This window comes from Carassius carassius, chromosome 19, assembly GCF_963082965.1.
Source record: "Carassius carassius chromosome 19, fCarCar2.1, whole genome shotgun sequence".
NCBI classification, from domain to species: domain Eukaryota; kingdom Metazoa; phylum Chordata; class Actinopteri; order Cypriniformes; family Cyprinidae; genus Carassius; species Carassius carassius.
Genome location: NC_081773.1, coordinates 10,157,924 through 10,180,224, shown reverse-complemented (window position 1 = coordinate 10,180,224; position 22,301 = coordinate 10,157,924). Strand labels below are relative to the sequence as shown.

Sequence of the window (22,301 nt, the reverse complement as noted above, 5' to 3'; positions counted from 1 at the left end):
CAGCTGTTCTGAAATATTTCATCAACTAAAACTGCAATTATACCTGCATGAAACATCCTTCTGGTTGTGGGACATTTTGAGAGGTTTACACATTAATAGTACCTGTTAGTTAGTACCTGACATTGGGGAAAAAAAAAAAAAAATATATATATATATATATATATATATATATATATATATATATATATATATATATATAATTTAATTCGTTTTACACGTTTGTTCTTGATGACTTCTTATACCCAGTTTAAGACATTCATGTTACATGGACAGTAAGTCCAAATATTACAGTATTAATTTGGGTGCTCTTTGTGTTTATGCTAAATATATTGTGCCATTTTGTAGTATTATTGAAATGTGTTTAAGCTACTATTTGACAAACACTTATCTCTTTTTCTCCTGCTACTAAAAGAGTTTTCCATTTTGCAGGTCCTAAAATAGGCAAGCGTCTCGATAGTGAACTTTAATTTGAATCTTATGTAAAGAACAGATGGAGTTGTTTAAAGCAGGGTAGAGCCAGGTGAGCATATCTCTCTACCCAGCAATACCTGGCAAAATGTGATGTTTAGAGGCATAATTTACATGTCTGAAAGCACATCATTCTAAACACCAGTGTTGACATATTTTAATGAAGAGTAATTTTTTGTAAGCAATTAAATCCATCAAGTCTATATTCTTATGTGCAAATATATGTGTGTATATATAACTGAATAAAAGTATGGACATCAGGATTTCCATGTGTGAGTCGATGAAACGAATGTGCAAATTCTCTAACATTAAATGTGAACCACCTTTTTTTTTTCGTTAAAGGAACTTTCCATGTGACTCAGAGATCTCTTAACAGAAATGTTTCACCTTTGACCACAATTGAAAAATTGTGCTTATGGTACAAAAAAAATTTCGACGACTTCCCATGCTGTCTAGGTTGTGTTGAGTTTATAGCATAGACAGTAAAAGAGATTATAGTGAAATGTCTTCTCCTCAGATGGTGTTGTTATAGTGCAGAGCTCTTTTTGTAATACACGCCCATGTTCTTTTTCAGACTTATGTAACTTGGCAGCAATCAGGGGTCCAGATGGCTTGAGACGTACGTAAGATTGCTGGAGGTTTGCACACTCACACACTCACAGGCTGTTAGCTGCGGAGACCGAGAAGAAGAGCACTTATTCTGCTTTGATGAAGCTATGAGATTCTCAACATATTTATATCTTTACATAGTGTGATTTTATTTTTAAAGTAATAAATAGAGCTGCAGTATCCACACAGCAAAAATTGCAACCAAGAGGAAGTGAATGTGTTGAAGTGTGAAAATCAATGTGTCCATGGTGTGAAACACGATATCAAGTGAGCAGTTCTCTGTTAGAAGTCGGCAGAATATTTTTCATTCCGGTTTCCTGTTGTTATATACAGGTGCTGGTCATATAATTAGAATATCATCAAAAAGTTGATATATTTCACTAATTCCGTTCAAAAAGTGAAACTTGTATATTTTATTCATTCATTTAACAGAGACTGATATATTTCAAATGTTTATTTCTTTTAATTTTGATTATAACTGACAACTAAGGAAAATCCCAAATTCAGTATCTCAGAAAATTAGAATATAACAAGACCAATACAAAGAAAGGATTTTTAGAAATCTTGGCCAACTGAAAAATATGAACATGAAAAGTATGAGCATGTACAGCACTCAATACTTAGTTGGGGCTCCTTTTGCCTGAATTACTGCAGCAATGCGTAATGGCATGGAGTCGATCAGTCTGTGGCACTGCTCAGTTGTTATGAGAGCCCAGGATGCTCTGATAGTGGCCTTCAGCTCTTCTGCATTCTTGGGTCTGGCATATCGCATCTTCCTCTTCAGAATACCTCATAGATTTTCTATAGGGTTAAGGTCATGCAAGTTTGCTGGCCAATTAAGAACAAGGATACCATGGTCCTTAAACCAGGTACTGGTAGCTTTGGCACTGTGTGCAGGTGCCAAGTCCTGTTGGAAAGTGAAATCTGCATCTCCATAAAGTTGGTCAGCAGCAGGAAGCATGATGTGCTCTAAAACTTCCTGGTATACGGCTGCACTGACCTTGGACCTCAGAAAACACAGTGGAACAACACCAGCAGATGACATGGCACCGCAAACCATCACAGACTGTGGAAACTACACTGGACCTTAAGCAACGTGGATTGTGTGCCTCTCCTCTCTTCCTCCAGACTCTGGGACCCTGATATCCAAAGGAAATGCAAAATTTACTTTCATCAGAGAACATAACTTTGGACCACTCAGCAGCAGTCCAGTCCTTTTTGTCTTTAGCCCAGGCGAGACGCTTCTGACGCTGTCTGTTGTTCAAGAGTGGCTTGACACAAGGAATCTGACAGCTGAAGCCCATGTCTTGCATACGTCTGTTCGTAGTGGTTCTTGAAGCACTGACTCCAGCTGCAGTCCACTCTTTGTGAATCTCCCCCACATTTTTGAATGGGTTTTGTTTCACAATCCTCTCCAGGGCACGGTTATCCCTATTGCTTGTACACTTTTCCTTCCCTTCGCCTCTCTATTAATGTGCTTGGACACAGAGCTCTGTGAACAGCCAGCCTCTTTTGCAATGACCTTTTGTGTCTTGCCCTCCTTGTGCAAAGTGTCAGTGGTCATCTTTTGGACAACTGTCATGTCAGCAGTCTTCCCCATGATTGTGTAGCCTACAGAACTAGACTGAGAGACCATTTAAAGCCCTTTGCAGGTTTTTTGAGTTAATTAGCTGATTAGAGTGTAGCACCAGGTGTCTTCAATATTGAACCTTTTCACAATATTCACATTTTCTGAGATACTGAATTTGGGATTTTCCTTAGTTGTCAGTTATAATCATCAAAATTAAAAGAAATAAACATTTGAAATATATCAGTCTGTGTGTAAGGAATGAATATAATATACAAGTTTCACTTTTTGAATTGAATTAGGGAAATAAATAAACTTTTTGATGATATTCTAATTATATGACCAGCACCTGTAGATGATACCCATGAAAGACTGGAGTTAAGTTAAAGTTTCCAGGACAAAAGGATTGATCACAAATGGCATGGCAGGCTGCCATGTTTTATATAATTTCATACAATTAATGAAATCTGTTAGCCAAAATTGTTTTGTTACCTTTTCGTGTTTTCGTTACCATTTTCTTCTTTTTTAAATTATTAATTTTGAATGCTTTATGGAATAATTAACCAAAAAATGTAAATTTGCTTGTGTTTATTTTCTTAATCAGAATAGATTTGAAGAGAAGTGGCATTAAATCACTTGCTCACCATTGAATCCTCTGCAGTGAATGGGTGCCGTCAGAATGGGAGTTATTGAAAAAAAAAAAAAAAACATCACAATAATCCACACAATGGCAGTCCAACCACCACTGGTAAGACTGATTCTCTTGTGGCTCCCTTTAGTTGCTCAAACACGTCATATATCTCTGAATTGGATACATCATCAGTTTACTACTGATTAAAGTTAAGCATGTATAAATTCAGGACAAAGAGTGATGGAAATACATGACACAATCATGTTTTAAATTTTTTTTTATTATCACAAGCCCTGTTGACATTTCAAGAGCCACATGTATGCAGCCATTGTGAAATACCATTCAGCATTTTCAGACTCTAAACCATAATGTCTTCAGGTCTTTTATGAAAGCTCAATTAAAACTGCAAAGCATTTACTTTGTGGTCAAAGCCAAGGCAGGGCTTGAAACATTGCATCGCTGGAAAATTGTTTACTTAGCACTGCAGTGGAGACAAATACATTCACATAGTGAGAACAGCAAAAGTGAGTTACAAAAGAAATAAGGAAAAAAGATGACACCAGCCTACATTCTGCTGCTCTTCTTTCAGTGCTGCTGTGTCTCAGGTAAGAAAACATTCATGATTTAATCTAAATAATTTAATCTGTAAATATTATATGGACATAATAATGACTTCATTTCTTTAGTAACACTTTACAAATGTTTCAAGTCATCAACAATCATATAGTGATTAACATCTTTACGGCATGTCTTGAAAATATCATGTATAAATATTTTAATGTGTGTAATGTACACCTTTCACCATTCAGAAAAGAGATACAAAAGTTGTCAGTCTCAGTGGTACTCGTTTCCTTTTTTTTTTTTTTTTTTTTTTTTACCCCTAAAAGATGCATATTAGTACATTAAAATTAGGCCTACATATTAATACATGAAGTATTGGCTCTTACATGAGAAGTTACTGTTCCAGTGACAGCTCTTGTTCTTTTTTTCTTTCTCTTCCTTATTTTAAGTAAAAAATTTTATAACTATTTTTATTCTGCAAGGACATTCAATTGACCAAAGTCGCAGTAAATGCAGTAAATGCATTTACAACAAATTTTTGAAAATATTTTGGGATATTTAGCCTATACTAATATTGCTTTAAATAAATTATATTCTTTTGAACTTTCTATTCATCCAAAAAATGTTGGAAAACAATACTATTAAAATGTTCATGGAAACATTAGGCTACAGTTTCCATGAAAATAAATATTAAGCATCTCAACTGTTTTCCGCACTGATGATAATATGAAATGTTTTTAAGCAGCAGTTAAGCATGTATCATTTCTGAAGGATCAAGTGACGATGAAGAATGGGGTAATGGCTGCTGAAAATTCTGTTTCGCCATGAAAAGAACAAATTACACATTAAAATAAAGTATTTTAAAATACAAAAAAGTCAGTATATACAAGAATAATATTTCACAATAATAATGGGTTTTCTGGATTTTTTTTTTCTCAAATATAAAATAAATGCCTGCTGAAAAAAATAAATAAATAAAAAGCTAAAACCAACATAAGGTGGTTGGCTGATCATCTAGGCTGGTCTTAGAGGGGTTTTGGCCACTTTCTTAGCTGGTCAGGCTGGGAGACCAGCTAAAACCAGCTACTTACAGCTAAGACCAACCAGCTTAGGCTTTTTTTTTTTTTTTTTTATCAGGTAAGTGCAAGGGACTCCAAAAATTATAATAATTAAAAAATAAAAAATTTTGATAGTTATGATAGTGTTTTCATTTAACTCTAATTAAACAGGGCAGCTTGGATATAAATTCAGTCATCTGGCTAACCTGGCATTGAAAGTTTCTGTCGATGAAGTCAACAGGCAGTCCAGCAATTTCAACCTGCACAGGCCAACAAGCAGTGTGGTCCGACAGGTAATAATATGTGCTTTTGTTTTTAAGTAGAAGATAAAGTGGAAGATTTCTATTTGATCTGCCAACAACAAATACTAGCAGCCTCAGGAATACTACTCCCAGCAGAAGTCAAGCAGTTTCTCAGAGTGCACTAGCTTCCTCTAGTGGCTATATGAACTCAAGTCAACAAGGAACTGGGTTACACTTAACCCTCGCTAAAAAAATAATAATTCACAAAAAAACAAACATTATGCCCTCGTTCGTCTTTAAATCCATATGCTGTTTTTATTAAACACAAAAGTTAAGTTATTAAACGGCATTCTTGACGTCTGTCAAAATTCAAAGTAAAAGCACCATAAATTTAGGTTCATTTAAGGTCAGCCTACAGTCATTAACTTCTGACAATTTCAATTTGTTTTTTTATTTTGCTTGTCATTTATTTCCTAAATTCAGCTATGACTAAATAGCCTAAATAAACTTAGAAATCAAGAAAGTTGAACTGCCTGCTGCAAAAACAATAGAAACCTTCAAAAAAAAAAAAAAAGAAATTCACCTAAATATGGTTTCATGAAGTGTGTTTTGGGACACATTCCTTTAAGATTTAGGGGTTTTAACAAGCCACCAATAGAAGGTGCCCAAATTCCCAGTAAAGACCAACAGGCACAGTTCCAATTATATAACTAGTGAATCCATTACAAGTTCTGTGATGGTTTCTCTTGTTTTTTTCAAAACATTAATACTATTTTGAAAGAATAGAATTTTAATACAGATTAAATGACAGACTTGTTTGATCTTTGTCATTGAAGATCACACGGGGACGTTATAATACATATGATATCCTGCTTGATTTCGGAATAAAGGAGACGGTCTGTCTGAAAGATACTAGGAAACCAAACAGCAGTAGTTGCCATTTCAAACAGGGACAGCTTGTGGTAAGTCGAGATTTAATGTTTTTACTGTCTCCCTTCTGAATGTTGCAGGTCACACGTACCAACATCACACTAAGCTATTTCTCACCGTTTCTTCTCTTTCTCAAGTCAAAGAAATTGTGCTCCAGTCTTGTGCATGTTGGCAGCATTTCTGCAGCTCCTCTGGGCATCAGTTGTCTGGCTGATACAGCTGCTTTTGGGTCCAGCTCAGAGTCCAGCAGTGAAGAGGTCATTATCCAGCGGAAAGTACGGCTTCCTCTGAGCTCTGTCTTCAGGAGTCATTCTGTGTCAAGGAGAGTTTAACTCTTCCAGATTACTCCTGTGATTTAATAAAGTGTGATTAAAAAAGACAGACCTTCAAGTGATGTTTCAAATAAAACAGTAACTTTACATGAAATTGTTTTGCTTTAAAAATATACATTTTCAACCAAGAAAATAATCAAAGAATTATCTCCTTATGTGGTAAACAAACAAGAAGGGTGTCTTATAAAATGAAATGATTAAAATTAAAAGTGTGTGTAGTTAATTGCTGCAGTATAGATTTAATCGCTTGAGCAACATTCAACCCAAGGCACATTCTTTTACAGTTCCATCATACAACCCGAATTCCGGAAAAGTTGGGACGTTTTTTAAATTTTAATAAAATGAAAACTAAAAGACTTTCAAATCACATGAGCCAATATTTTATTCACAATAGAACATAGATAACATAGCAAATGTTTAAACTGAGAAAGTTTACAATTTTATGCACAAAATGAGCTCATTTCAATTTTGATTTCTGCTACAGGTCTCAAAATAGTTGGGACGGGGCATGTTTACCATGGTGTAGCATCTCCTTTTCTTTTCAAAACAGTTTGAAGACGTCTGGGCATTGAGGCTATGAATTGCTGGAGTTTTGCTGTTGGAATTTGGTCCCATTCTTGCCTTATATAGATTTCCAGCTGCTGAAGAGTTCGTGGTTGTCTTTGACGTATTTTTCGTTTAATGATGCGCCAAATGTTCTCTATAGGTGAAAGATCTGGACTGCAGGCAGGCCAGGTTAGCACACGGACTCTTCTACGACGAAGCCATGCTGTTGTTATAGCTGCAGTATGTGGTTTTGCATTGTCCTGCTGAAATAAACAAGGCCTTCCCTGAAATAGACGTTGTTTGGAGGGAAGCATATGTTGCTCTAAAACCTTTATATACCTTTCAGCATTCACAGAGCCTTCCAAAACATGCAAGCTGCCCATACCGTATGCACTTATGCACCCCCATACCATCAGAGATGCTGGCTTTTGAACTGAACGCTGATAACATGCTGGAAGGTCTCCCTCCTCTTTAGCCCGGAGGACACGGCGTCCGTGATTTCCAACAAGAATGTCAAATTTGGACTCGTCTGACCATAAAACACTATTCCACTTTGAAATAGTCCATTTTAAATGAGCCTTGGCCCACAGGACACGACGGCGCTTCTGGACCATGTTCACATATGGCTTCCTTTTTGCATGATAGAGCTTTAGTTGGCATCTGCTGATGGCACGGCGGATTGTGTTTACCGACAGTGGTTTCTGAAAGTATTCCTGGGCCCATTTAGTAATGTCATTGACACAATCATGCCGATGAGTGATGCAGTGTCGTCTGAGAGCCCGAAGACCACGGGCATCCAATAAAGGTCTCCGGCCTTGTCCCTTACGCACAGAGATTTCTCCAGTTTCTCTGAATCTTTTGATGATGTTATGCACTGTATATGATGAGATTTGCAAAGCCTTTGCAATTTGACGTTGAGGAACATTGTTTTTAAAGTTTTCCACAATTTTTTTCACAGATTGGAGAGCCTCTGCCCATCTTTACTTCTCAGAGACTCTGCTTCTCTAAGACAAAGCTTTTATAGCTAATCATGTTACAGACCTGATATCAATTAACTTAATTAATCACTAGATGTTCTCCCAGCTGAATCTTTTCAAAACTGCTTGCTTTTTTAGCCATTTGTTGCCCCCGTGCCAACTTTTTTGAGACCTGTAGCAGGCATTCAATTTTAAATGAGCTAATTAAGTGGATAAAAGTGTAAAATTTCTCAGTTTAAACATTTGCTACGTTATCTATGTTCTATTGTGAATAAAATATTGGCTCATGTGATTTGAAATTCCTTTAGTTTTCATTTTATTAAAATTTAAAAAAACGTCCCAACTTTTCCGGAATTCGGGTTGTAGTTTAATCAAACATATAAACATGTGCAACACATATTTGTAGCTAGCTATATTTGTAGATTTTTTAAACATTATCCATGTGTTATGTAGAGTGTATTGTCCATAATGGACTAACATTGTTATTCATTGTAAAACAGAAGATTCAGCATAAGCAGCGTTTAATTGTATGATGATAATGAACCATCAAAATAAGAACGTGGACAACATTCTGTGTGATTTACACATTTATATTGTTCAGTTTAAATGTAACATTTAAGTCCCCATTTATTTAACTAAAGGTTCCTGACTTTAAGAAGCAGCATTAGCTCTGTCCTCCTCCCTGTAAAGAGAACTATCTGTTCCTACATTTCATTACTCAGCCTTTCAAAACTGAAAGTCTTTTGGAGATGCAAAACCAACAGGTACATGTTTTCTCAACCTACGCATTCGAGTTTGTTATAGGGATGACAATGATAGTAGGCACACAGTGAATTTTTTGCATTGTAAGTCAAGTAAACTTGACATGACACCTTTTATTTTGTGGCTATGGTCTTAAAACCGTACAAAGTGCTCAATCTTAGGCAACCATACTATGGAAGCATGCATGCTGGATTAACGTCAGTACATTGTGGCATTGCCTTGACATGAAAAAAAAATGTTCCAGATATGTGACACACTTTAATACAGCACTATGTATAGACAGAGGTCAAAATAAGGAGAACGACATTACTTCCTAGGGTGTGTTTGGCCCATGCAGAGCTAACGCACATTGATAAAGTCAGGAACTGCAGCTGTATGTACAGATAGATAGCAATGTAACCAACATAAACAGACATCACACCCCATTCACAGGCCAGCTACACGCCGAGCAGTGCTCAAGCGGCAACAGGCTCATTTTCATCTTTGTCTAACATTTGGACATCTTCATGAAAAGTAAGGGTCCACAGCGACACAACATAACAGATTTATCAATAACAATGGTAGTTGTTTTTTTCTTTCTTGATATTTTAAGTGGAAGTTTCTAAACCTTTTAAATTAAATGTAGAAAGTTTGGTAGAATACTTCATTTAGAATGTATGCTACACAAGTGCTATTCCCTCATTGGGATTTGCACATATAATGACAAGCAAGGGCGGCCCTTGCTGTTTTTCTGAGAGTGGATCAACCAAATCACTCAGACGAAATGCACGCACACACACAAGCATCTGTTGAACAACCCTGATTTTCTATTCACGTTTAACGTTTACAGTCAAGGGTTTCAAAACTAAACTTTAAAATAAGAATATATTTCAGGTATTAAATAATTTCATATAAAAAGTACAAGTTCCCTCCCACCCCGACTGTTCCACATATATATTTTATCATACATTATCCACTTTCCTCACAGCAGTGTCCATGCAGTACCTATAATAACAACGCCTCTTTTTTTTCTCCATTTTTCTTTTTTTAATATATATGCTACACTTAATAGCAAAGCGGCACAAATATGCAGAGAACCTTATGTATAGATGGTTTGGCTTTTTCATATTGTGGTTATAATCTGGGGTTAAAATGAGTAGTATTTTAATGCAGATGTTTCAGCTGTTGAAAATAAACAGAGTGGAAAAGGAGAGTAGCATATCCGTACTCAGTATATGTCCCAACTACCACTCGCTTGTCAGTTTAGTGTTTTGGTCCCGTTTGGGTGGAGCCGGCGGAGGACCCCGCCGTAATGTTGCATAGCCTGAGATGTTGCCGCTCATGTATCCGCCCTTTTTTTGCTGGCCCAGCAGCTCTGGAGGAGGGGGCGGAAGGGCCATATCGTCCATGGTGGTTACTGGCTCCAGCTTGGCCGAGATTCTCGAGGACGAGAGGGAGCCATGTCGAGTCATGGACTTCCTTTTGAGAGTTCTGTTGAGGTCTTCCAAGAAGTTGGGTTGGACTGACAGACTGGCCTTGGGGGAAGTTGGTGGGATCTGAGAGTTAAAAGAGGACAGAGGCATAGGTTGAGGAGCTGGAGAAAGGGCAAGTGGCTCGGTTGGGCCACTGCTGCGGCGGTGCATAGTCGGATGGGGCATTTTCTTCAAGGAGCTTTGCTTCCGTGAGGATGTGGAGATGGAGGAGTGTTGGGGTTGAGGGTTCACCACGGCCACTCTGGGAGCCCCGGTGTGCAGTTCTGAGGGGAGAGGTGGAGGAGGCAGGAGTTCTGAGTCCGGTGGCGGAGGAGGAAAGTCACATTCGGAAGGAGGAGAGGGGAAGTCTGAGCTGGATTGCTGATACTGACCTGGCTTCCCCTGGAGAGCCAGCGGCAGATTAGCTAAATTGATCTTGCCTGGTTTTAGTGGTGCAGGGGGACCTGTGGAAGAGTCCTTGGAAGGTGATCCTGTCGTAGAGGATGGAGTTGAGAAGGAGCTGGGTGGGGCTGGACTGGTTTGGGCAAACATGCTAACCAAATCCTCCACTTTCTTGGACTCCTGGTACTCAACGGAAGAGGTGGACTTCATGCTGGAGTTGCGCTGTGGGGTTTGAGGAGGCTTCTTCCCTCCTGAACCAGTAGAAGAATTTGATGACGTCGATGGGGACTTCTTGATTGGTGATCCCATTTTGCCAGAAGGCTGTGGGGCAGGAGGGGGACTTGGAGCAGGAGGTGGAGGGAATTCAAGGGTACTTTCTGGTGGGGGTGGAGGAAATTCAGGAGATAGTGGTTGAGCCTGCCCTCCTGGCTGCCATTTTGGTTTGGATTTTACCACAGGAGGAGATATGGGACCTTTAGATCCATCAGGGGCACCAGGGAACTGGTTTACAATCTGCTTTACAAGCGACTGGGTGGGAGAGATGGGGGCAGATACAGATGCAGCTTTGGAAGAAAGGCTATATTGCTTGGGAAGGGTAGGTGGAGGTTGATTGGGGCTGTGACCACTGGAGAGGCTTTGCTGTTTCTTCATGGTGGCCGAAGGGGTTGGAGACAAAGAAGTTGGCACAGGGGAAATGGGGGAAATGCCGTGGGCGGGTTTCGGAGCTGTTTGGGGTGGAAAGCCACCAGTGAATGTTTTAGGTGGGGCAGGTGGACCTGACTGCTGAGGGGTTGGAGAGAAACACACTGGAGGAGGTGGTGGAGGCTCTTCATCTTGTTGGACAGATGAGAAGTCATAGGTCATATTAGGGAACTTTTGAGCTAAGAACTGCTGGAGCCCATTGGTGCTGAGGGGAGGTGGGTATTTTAGCTGTTCTGGGGGTGGTGGTGGAGGCAAGTAGCCATTGCTGTGTAGGTGGGGTGGAGGTGGCAGCTGGTCATCCTCTGGAGGTGGGAGGGCAACGTATTGGGGGCTGAGGGGGGCATGCTTCAACACAGCCATGGCTGACCCTGGCAGTGGCATCTCTGGAGGAGGAGGTGGTGGGGGTGGAGGAGGACTGCTGGCAATATCTGCCATATTATCCATTACAGGTTTGAGACACTGTGGGGGCGGTGTTGGGGACATAGGTTGCTGCTGTGCTGCCAATAAGGGGGTCTGCTTGTAATGATTTGGAGCCTGGGAGATGTTTTGCAACCTAGCGAGGGTGCTGTATTTAGTGAACATAATCGGGGTGGAGTGGTGCGTGGGGTTGGGGAGAGGGGGAGGTGGTGGTGGAGATGGGGGCGAGGAGGGGGACACACCACTGAAGCTGCTACGAGATTGGGGCAGTTGGGGAAGTTGTAGAGGGTAAGAGGCTCTAGCAGGCTGTGCTGGTGGGCCATCCATTCTCACCTGTGGAAATTATCAAAATGGCTCAATTAGAACAGATCTAGTTCACAATGATTTATATTGTTTTGAACGATATATATTAGTGGTGTGCCATAAGATATTATGCAGACAGTGCAATTAAAAGTGTGAAATAACATGAAATGAAATAAAGTATTAAAGGGTTAGTTCATCGAAAAATCATAATTATGTTATTAATAACTCACCCTCATGTCGTTCCAAACCCGTAAGACCTCTGTTTATCTTCTGAACACAGTTTAAGATATTTTAGATTTAGTCTGAGAGCTCTCAGTCCCTCCATTGAAACTGTGTGCACGGTCTACTGTCCATGTCCAGAAAGGTAAGAAAAACATCATCAAAGTAGTCCATGTGACATCAGAGGGTCAGTTAGACTTTTTTTAAGCATCGAAAATACATTTTGGTCCAAAAATAGCAAAAACTACAACTTTATTCATCATTGTCTTCTCTTCCGTGTCTGTTGTGAGAGAGTTCAAAACAAAGCAGTTTGTCATATCCGGTTAGCGAACGAATCATTCGATGTAACCGGTTCTTTTTGAACCAGTTCACCAAATCGAACTGAATCGTTTTAAACGGTTCGCATCTCCAATACGCATTAATCCACAAATGACTTAAGCTGTTAACTTTTTTAATGTGGCTGACACTCCCTCTGAGTTAAAACAAACCAATATCCCGGAGTAATTCATGTACTCAAACCAACCTGTCCTCCAACCAATACGCTCGTATAGGTCGTTTGTCCAAATCCCTGAAATACGACCCATCAGAGCGTATCCTACAATTGCGCCCCTATCGGCAAAACGTCATTTTCATATTAATGTTTTGTATTCTTTTATTTGCACTCTGGTTTGTGTTTCGTGTAGCTCAGTTGGTAGATTATTGCGTTATACCTTGATATGTAATCATGCTATCATGGGTTCGATCCCAGGGAACGGACGTGCACGAAAAAGTATATGCTCAATAAATCATAAATTAGCATGATTTCTGTGAGGGTTAGGTTTAGGGGTGGGGTTAGGTGTGGTCATTCGAACGAATAAGCAACCTAGTAAAATATGTAGGAAATACTGTGAGATCGGTGTAAAAAGCCCACACATTGCATTTAAATAAACGTGCGTTTTGATTGGTAATGACGTGATACGTCATTTCATGACGACAGACGCAACGCGATACTTTCATTATTTTTACGCCCGCTAGATGGTGCTTAACTTTAAAACGTAAATATGGGTCGTAATAAGGTGCTTGTACAAACGACCTATATGGTGGATTTTTATTGGAGGACAGGCTCACTCAAACAGTACACTGACTGAACTGCTGTGAAGAGAGAACTGAAGATGAACACCGAGCCAAGCCAGATAACGAACAAAAGATTGACTCTTCTCGAGTCAAGAACCGTTTCTGTCAGACGCGTCCGACAAACTGCTTTGTTTTGAACTCTCTCACAACAGACACGGAAGAGAAGACAATGATGAATAAAGTCGTAGTTTTTGCTATTTTTGGACCAAAATTTTCCATGTTTCAAAAAATTCTAACTGACCCTCTGATGTCACATGGACTACTTTCATGATGTTTTTCTTACCTTTCTGGACATGGACAGTATACCGTACACACAGTTTCAATGGAAGGACTGAGAGCTCTCGGACTAAATCTAAAATCTCTTAAACAAAGAGGTCTCACGGGTTTGGAACAACATGAAGGGCGAGTTATTAATAACATAATTATGATTTTTTTGATGAACTAACCCTTTAAGGGAGAAGCTATGAACTGTTAGTATTAATTAAGATCTGCTCATCCAAACACTGTTCTCACAACATAGAATCATTGAGATGTAGAGCTCAGACTAAAAATCACCAAATAAGACAACAGCAATTCAGTGTGCATAAAAAAAACTGGAGTTATCCTGTATTTTTGTCGTGCTTACCTTCTCTGACAATATCCATCATTTATAACACACCAAACCAAAACACACCAAACCTCATGTAACAGGTTATTCAAAATACAACACCAGTGCTCTGTTAAGAGTTAACACAAACTATTACAGTAGGTGTCTCACACCAGTCCCAAATTACCCAGCATTCAAAAAAAAGTTGAACTGCCCACCACACACATCATGTCAGTGGTTAGTTGCTTTAGGAGGTTCACATGTGAGAATTATATCAAATATAAACAGCTAGAGTGTGAGGTATTATCACACTCCTAACCTCAATCCCCACCAGTGTATAGCTTTTCCAGACTTCTCATCCTGGGTAGACAAACAGAGAGTGGACCAATTAACAAGTAATATATCTGGGGACAGTGCGATACAAGTAATGTCCCACAATTACCCAAAGAGTCTCTTAATTGTAGCTTAAATTGCCCTTGTCCTCTAAGTAATTAAACTTAACACTACTAGGATGTAGCTGACAATATGCCATATCCAACTTCAGCAAATTCCAGTTTTAATTAAACTGGAGAAAATCGGAAGTACAATTCTATCCCTGACACCATCAAACCATACAAACCTCATTGTTTTCTGCTTGGTAAATGCGTACATTTTCTTTCAGGTTTTCATTTCAACTAATATAAAACAGATGAATGCTGACTGGTGTATTGTACACATTGTGAACCCTATTTTTTTTATACAATATTGCAAACAATAGATCTTTCAAAATGGATTGAGACACAGAAGAGATGATAATGACACCATGATGAAGAAACAGAGTTGAAACAAATCAGAGCAAGTAAAGAGACTAGTAAAGTTCTTCAAAGGGTCACCTTGGGTTCATCTGCCTGACTGCCTCTCTTCCATGCCTCAGAGAAGATGGAGCTGACAACACTCTGAGAGCGCACATGACCAGAGGATGTGATCTCAGACACGCCGCTGTCTGATTGGCTGGAGTGGTTGGACTGAGATTCTGTTTGCATGAAAGAATCACAAAGTCGAGTAAACGGGTGGACGCATAAAACATTGAACACGCACTGTCTCATTTGAGATTTCTATATTTCTGCTGCCTCACTGCTGAACTCACCTGGTAGACTGGAGGAGCTGGAGCCAGACTTGATACTGGAGCTGGAGAGGGAGGACCAGTCATGAGCGGCCTCTGTGCGTCTCATGGCCTCCTGGTAGTTCAAATACAGCTGCTTCCCATACTGCATTACAAATCACACAGATTCAGCCACAAAACCTAGTTACTGCATATACATTATACACTAAGCAGGGTGATGTCATCATGACGAGATGTTACCTTGGCAATGCGTATTCCATTGACCCACTGATGCAGCGTTCTGATATCATCACAGCACAGGTATTTGATGTACTGTGATTTCTTTTGAATCTGTGGGTGCTGTGTGGCAAAATCAGAGATGTTACCTATACTGATGCATTTTATAGTGTGTACTTTTTCACTGTATTAGACTATGGTTTGAGTAAATTCAGCCACAACTGATTACACAGTTTTATCACTAAATGTCTGATGCGTATTAAACACAAGACTCGCAAGCACTACCAAAAAGGTAAAACTGATTAAATGGCTTTTATGCAATTTCTGACCAATCCTTGAAAACAAAGTTCAATTCAGTATCAGTCTGATACAATAAACGCTTCTTTGCCAAAGTGGGATCCGATGTCTGTGTGATTTCTATGCTGTTAGTTGCTGGCTGATGTTGTACCATAATCTGAATTAGATTGTCAGGTACAATTTGTGGTATAAACTGTTTCAGATGAACTCATCTCTAAATGGAGCGTAAAACACATACTGTGTTTGGTCACTTTTCAGATGGTCTCTTTCTGTCTAAGTAGGCAGTTCTTCACAATAATAAGCTGCAATGTGGTCTATCCTTTATGATGTAGTCAAAACTTTGTTTATGCAAAGATTACACCAGATAAGGTCAACAGCAGATAAGTTATGTCAAAGGAAAGCCAAACACTGACCAAAAACAGGCTATATTTATGTTTGTCTCACTTCTGTGGCTTTGATTTCCTTCTGAGGGTGTCTGCACAAACTGAAGAAATATGTTGTTCAGTCCAGAATCATAAATTATAATGCAGACTGAGATCTGGCTTTTACAGATCCCAGCACTTAAAATGTTCTCTGGCAAAAGCTTCTTACTGCTGTCCGCTTTAACCATATAGACATCTGGAAAATTATTATAAACTCTAGAGATATGGACAGGCAAATTCTTGTTTTACTGCTTCCACTACTTACAAATTACTTTTTAATCATTTAAGTAAATGCATTTTAAGAACACATGGCTTCAACTCATCTTCCTCTTCAGGAACAAAGCAGTTTGACTGACATCTGATAACAAGGAATTAAAACTTTGAGATTTTAGACGATTTTTGCATAAAACTGCAATGTCTGATACAAAGTACAAAAAATATTGTCATCCCTCACCTTCAAGACCATGCAGTAGTCAGTTGGGGCTTTATACTTGCTGCGGTAGTCCTGACCCAGGTACACGTTAACATGATCCAGCTGCAGGAAGCAAACCAGGTCTCTAGAGGCCTACAGATGACACAGGATGGAAGGAAAAAGACTGCATTGTTAGTACATAACAAAGGGAAATCTTTGTTTTTGAATGCACCTGTAGGGAATGTTGGTAATAACGCTAATGCAAATTATAAATAGATTGTCTACATGCATATGCTTGCATCTTATCTCTTACTATTTTAAGAATGATCATTCATTTTACAATTATGTTTAAAACATCATGCCACACACCTGATCTGCTGTTTAATCCATTTGTTTGCTTATATTGTGACAATGAAAATTAGTTTTTAAAATGAGCTTTTAAATAAGCAGCAATAAACCTAAATGCTACTTCGCTATTCAATCCACTAGGGGGAGCACTATATTGGTAAAAAAGTGCATAGAATTAGTGCACAAAAGGGGGTCCTGAATGTTTTTTTTTGTTTTTTTTTTAAGAACTGAGATTCTGTACTTGTTGCATGTTGAATGAGACGGGTCATGTGTTAAGCATCAGTGTTAAGTATGAAACAGGATGTGAGTATGTTAGTGATGCAGATGGGCAGCAGCTGTCAAATCCAGAGTGATGACCTGAGGATGTACAGCAGCTGCTCTTTTATCTCTCTTTCTCGATCACCCTCTGGCTCCCTGTGGTCTGTGGATAATGAGCAGACACTGGCCCATATCTGCTCTGAACTTGAACTCATTAACTGATCTCTAGACATGGATGTGTTAAGCACAGAGCCAGCAGGCCCTTTATCTCTTGAAAAGCACAGGAATTATTATGTTACTGACAAACAAGTGTGTTCATGCTTCAGCTCTCAAACCTCAATCACATTTTCACATTCACAAGATGTGTTTATGCCAGGTTTGACATCAATGATGCCAAACGTCATTGGTCATTGCGCGTAACGTAAAATGGAAAGGGAAGATTTCCATGAATGCTGATTTACATAGCTCTTGTGTATTATCACTGCTCAGGCTTCATAGTGTATCTGCACATATATGTGTGAACACTTAAGTACATGCATAATACGAGCATATGTGATTGTGCACATAATCATCTCAGTCATATGCGCACATAATCCCAGAATCTCTTTTCATGCTTTTAGAGATCATTCAGTTTGCGAGTGGATTAGATTATGGAGCATCTTGTTCTGGGACTGAATCCTTAATAGTAATCTAACACTATCCACAGATTTATGATTAGTGCTGCCCAGTTTGACTGTAAATTAGTCAGTGTATGAATATGTTTTGATTACCCGCAACAACAACAGAAAATGTCGAAAAAATATACGATTGCCTCATGTTTCGGCAGAGCCTAAAGAAATGTGATTTTACAAATATGATCTGGTCAGACGCCTTTTAATGTTCTGACATTTTGAACATCATGGATTCACAGCAAACAGACTATGAGGCAAGGGAAGATTGAGACTCGCAACTGACCTTGGCTTTACCCTTTGGCACGTAATATAACCCAGAGGCTCGTAACAGGAAGTAGCGCTTCTTCCAGGATTTCTTGCCGTCATCTTTGAGCCAGAGCACCCCTTCCATCTCAGGCACACTAATAGAGCTTCCACAGAAGCACTCCTGCTCAAAAACACATGCACAAACACATTATTGGTCACTCCAGTGAGTACAACATGCCTGATATGACCTAAATAAGTAATTCTGTGTGTGTAAGTAGGTTCACAGTCTGTCTCACCTCCAACAGAGCCTCTTTATTTCTGTCTGCCATCTCACACGTCTCCTTACGCCCCAGCAAATAGTTCTGAGGAAACAAATGATGCAGGGAGATATTAATCTATGACTATATAGATTTACTATCTTTAGATATCTGAATGTGCCATTTTAGGGTTGCATGGTCTGTCAGGGGTGTTTAAAAACGGCCAAAGCAACAGCCAGACACTCCGTCTGGACAGTGTACACACTTTAACCAGCCTCTGCTGAGATCAATTATTCATTATAGCTGAGCATTTACATGACACTGACCTACATTAATCACATACACTAATAAACTTCTGATCCATAGAGCACTGCACAAGCAGAACATCCATACAGAACAAACCTATATTACTGTCACTCTGAAACTCAGTAACCTTTCTCCTGCATATCTTTGGTGACAAAACTGCACATCACATCTAGTAATTGCATGGGCAATAAGGGACCGTTCACTCAAAAACATAAATGCTGTAATACTGAAAACGAAAGCATTATTCAATGAAAATCTTGCCTTTAAATTTCACATTCATAAAGGTATTTTTGCTTAAATAAATGCAGCCTTGGTGAGCATAAGATACTATTTTTCGAAAACATTTAAATAAAAATTTCAACTCCAAACTTTATAGTGTACACAGTTTTTAACAATGCTATTGTAGGTTACAGAAGACTTGTAAGTGAAATGTAAGAAGTTACATGGAACCATTTTTTGCTGCTATAACAGACCTGAGCACAGCTGACAGATGTTATATTACTAGAATAACCTGTATATACACTAGCATTACCTTCAGTAATATATGTAGTATTACCTGAGGGTTCTTGAAAAGTGCATATTTCTCAATGCGTTCGATGAACATCAGTCTGTTGGTGCTGTCCCTGGTCCAGTTCAACAAGTTCTCAACCAGGTTCTCATGGTCCTCAAAGATTCTCTCTGAAAAAACAAAGTGTAGCTAGTATGAAAATGGTTTGCTATTTAAAAATCAATGAGGAGAACATCTTTGGAAATTTCGTCCATTTACAGTTGCAGAACACTTTCATTTCTCCTTGAAAACACATTCTGATGTATAATAAAGTGATTGTGTACTAAAGATTTTTAGGTTTAGTAGTCCACGTCTAAATCATGAAGTAAACCGGGCTACAAGAGATCCAATGATCTGTAAGGAAAATTGACATTTATCCAAATATAAACCCTTCAGTCCTGCTCTCTTTACAGACTATAAAGATCCCTTGGACTATTTAATAGAGGGAAAGTACCCTGAAGACATTTAGGATGAGAAAGTATGTAACAAACTGCATGCACTAGACAAATTTAAAATAGGTCAAGCCTTAAAACCCACTGAGGTAAATCAAATTGATACATCAACTACAAATTCTACATGAGAGCTGCGAGTTCCAGAAGTATTATTTAAATAAAACTTAAAACGTATGATAAACTGTATATATATTTGTAAAGAAACAAAGAAAAACACATTTACTTAAATCATTTTTTCTTCAAGGGGCGTCGGTGGTATGTGGTGTGAACTAGGGGTGTAACGGTACGTGTATTCGTACCGGACCGTTTCGGTACAGGGCTTTCGGTACGGTGCACGTGTGTACCGAATGACCGAATGCAATATTTTGTGTGCAGAACATAGGTAAATTTTCGTGTTTCCAAATGAACATATTAAGTGGCGGAAGTCTCCGCATTCAGCGCAAATCCCGCCCTGCAGCTGATTCTAAGGCTGGTGACACACTGGCTGTGTGGCGTGAGCGTGGCGTTTCTGCTGTTTGTCAGTTGCGTGACGGCTGCTTCGCGCTTTCTGTGTCTTTACACACCAGAATGGTGCCTGACGCAGCGCTGGCGCACAGCTGCTACTGTAGGTGACATAGAGGGAGGCCGCCAAGACGCCGACAGATCAGGATCTTGTCTTCATGACAACAATATCTATACTTCATGTTGAGCATAAATATAAAGCCTACTGATAAAGGACACCGTCAACAGTATTGACTATGTTTGACAGGTGCAATATGCCAGTGTGTCACCGGCCTAAGGTTTTCAAAAGGCATCACGCGAATGTGAACATCACTACAACTAGGAAAAAAACGATTGTAATTCAAACGCAGCTCCCGTCGGCATTTAAACAGACCTTTGCTCTTAATTCTGATCGGTCCAACGCAATAACGAAATCTGAGCAGGTCTCAAAACTGAAACTGTTGATGCTGCAATTTACACTTTGGAAAAGTTATATATATTTTTTAAATATGAGCAGGCCTTCAAGCTGGGATTGCTAATGCTGCACTGTAATCATAGTTATTTATTTATATTTTTCATTATATTTTATTATATGATATTGGTTTGAGACAGAGTATTTTATTTAGTGGAGAACTTTGCAGCAGTATTTTATTTCTTATTCTTTTTTTATTTTATATATAATTTATTAAAAAGTATTTAAAAAAAAAAAAAAGTGTAAACAAATTGTTAAAAAAAGTTTATAGTAATAAACAACCTGCAGTTTAATGTTTGCATTTCTTTCCCTTACTGTACCGAAAATGAACCGAACCGTGACTTTAAAACCGAGGTACGTACCGAACCGTGATTTTTGCGTACCGTTACACCCCTAGTGTGAACTGACAAGTTTAATGTTTGCCTTGTACACTGACAAGTATCCTGTCAGACACAGATTTATATCTGGATTAAGCATGATTCTGCCACACCTTGACAATAAGTCAGTGACCTTTAACCTCAACATGCTTAACCCTCAATGAAAAAACAAACAAACCTGCCAAAAAAGAAAAATCTCAGAGTTTGACTAGAATGAAACAACATGAAAATTAAAAATGTTTTATGCATGAAAACACACTTTTTTTTCTTGCATGCATGCATCAATTTACACGTGTGAACATCTATTTTTGATCTCATTAAGCCAGAGGGGCAAAAACACATCATTCCTCATTATAAACTGCAACAATCCATTAACTTGCGCAAAATACCTCCAAAAAAAGACCTCCGCTGCTCTTTTTATTAAAGGGATTTTAGCACAGTCCATCTGGCGGATATTCTGTACCCTACCACTAGATCTCTGCCTTATTCTCCCTCCACTGAAAGAGCAAAGAGTGGAAAAACTGCAGCCCTGGAGATGTAGGCTATGGCCACACGCATGATCGCTCAGGACCTACATACAGAGCAGCCCAGCACATGAGGCCTCTGACTCACACACTCAAAAATTAGACAAGGCAAGGGTTCAGTTGAAGGCATGTTCTACATGCAAGTTCAGTACAACTCCATCAAAAATATACCTCAGATAATACATTTGATTTGTCACCATAAAAAAAAAAAATACTTATAGTAATACACTTAAAACAGATGTCTATGCGGCTGAAAATACATAACAATAAAAGTACAGTATAATAGACTCATGCAAAATTAGACTATGGTTCAAAAGTTTGGGGTTAGTCTAAATTGTCAAAGAAATTATTACTTTTATTCAGCAAAGATGTACTCAATTGTTAAAAAGCTACGAAGATATTTTCTAACAAATTTCTTTGCCATTTCAAATGCTGCTCTTTTGAACTGTCTATTCATTAAAGTATCCAGAAAAAAAATATCTTTGTTTTCACAGAAATATTAAGCAGCACTGCATAGATAATAATAAGAATTGTTCCTTGAGCAGCAAATCAGCATATTATAATGATTTCTGAAGGATCATGTGACACTGAAGACTGGAGGAATGAAGCTACAAATTCAGTTTTGCCATCACAGGAATGAATTACATTTTAAAATAAAGTAATAAAATATTTTCAAATTATATTTTAAAATATATTCTCAGTAGACTTACAGTCTTACTATTATGGAACTGGTGTAAGCGGTTATAGTAATATTTATCTAGTCTGTCTATCCTCGCTCAGACTGCACATGATTGTATGGTATAATCCTATTGGGATTTCAGACATAGACTTTGCTAATCTATTCTCATTGCTAATCTGCAGTGAACAAATAAATCAAATAGGACTTCTGTTATGGTTTGAAGACCATTGGAAAATGAAAAAAATGTGCTGCCGCTGTGCTCCATCTGGGGAAAGCCTGACCCCGTTATTTGAATCCCTTTTTTCATTTTTCTTTATTGATTCATTCTCTCGTTGGATACTTCTGTCTCTGTTGAATTC

At 38.6% G+C, this 22,301-nt stretch overlaps 2 protein-coding genes across 6 annotated transcripts in view; one reads left to right on the top strand and one right to left on the bottom strand.

Annotated features, from left to right (window-relative positions):
* The first annotated feature begins 3,566 nt into the window (after positions 1-3,566).
* Positions 3,567-6,571, top strand: LOC132094686 (secreted phosphoprotein 24). Its single transcript, XM_059499348.1, has 4 exons — positions 3,567-3,880; positions 5,066-5,187; positions 5,973-6,098; positions 6,204-6,571. Exons 1-4 carry the CDS (start codon positions 3,829-3,831, stop codon positions 6,396-6,398), a joined length of 495 nt encoding a protein of 164 aa, XP_059355331.1. The 5' UTR covers positions 3,567-3,828; the 3' UTR covers positions 6,399-6,571.
* Positions 6,572-9,698: 3,127 nt separating this feature from the next.
* raph1a (Ras association (RalGDS/AF-6) and pleckstrin homology domains 1a) overlaps positions 9,699-22,301 on the bottom strand; it is a 73,179-nt gene continuing 60,576 nt past the window's right edge. For 2 of the 5 annotated variants that reach the window (XM_059499757.1, XM_059499758.1), the window contains 8 exons: positions 18,968-19,089; positions 18,145-18,210; positions 17,886-18,029; positions 16,368-16,478; positions 15,219-15,317; positions 15,003-15,123; positions 14,749-14,888; positions 9,699-11,988 (listed from right to left, as the gene is read on the bottom strand). In XM_059499757.1, coding sequence (XP_059355740.1) covers positions 9,907-11,988; positions 14,749-14,888; positions 15,003-15,123; positions 15,219-15,317; positions 16,368-16,478; positions 17,886-18,029; positions 18,145-18,210; positions 18,968-19,089 — 2,885 coding nt within the window. In that variant the 3' untranslated portion in view covers positions 9,699-9,906. Of the gene's footprint in view, positions 11,989-13,730; positions 14,237-14,748; positions 14,889-15,002; positions 15,124-15,218; positions 15,318-16,367; positions 16,479-17,885; positions 18,030-18,144; positions 18,211-18,967; positions 19,090-22,301 lie in introns of those variants that run through there. The other 3 variants (XM_059499760.1, XM_059499761.1, XM_059499759.1) reach the window with 3 other exon arrangements.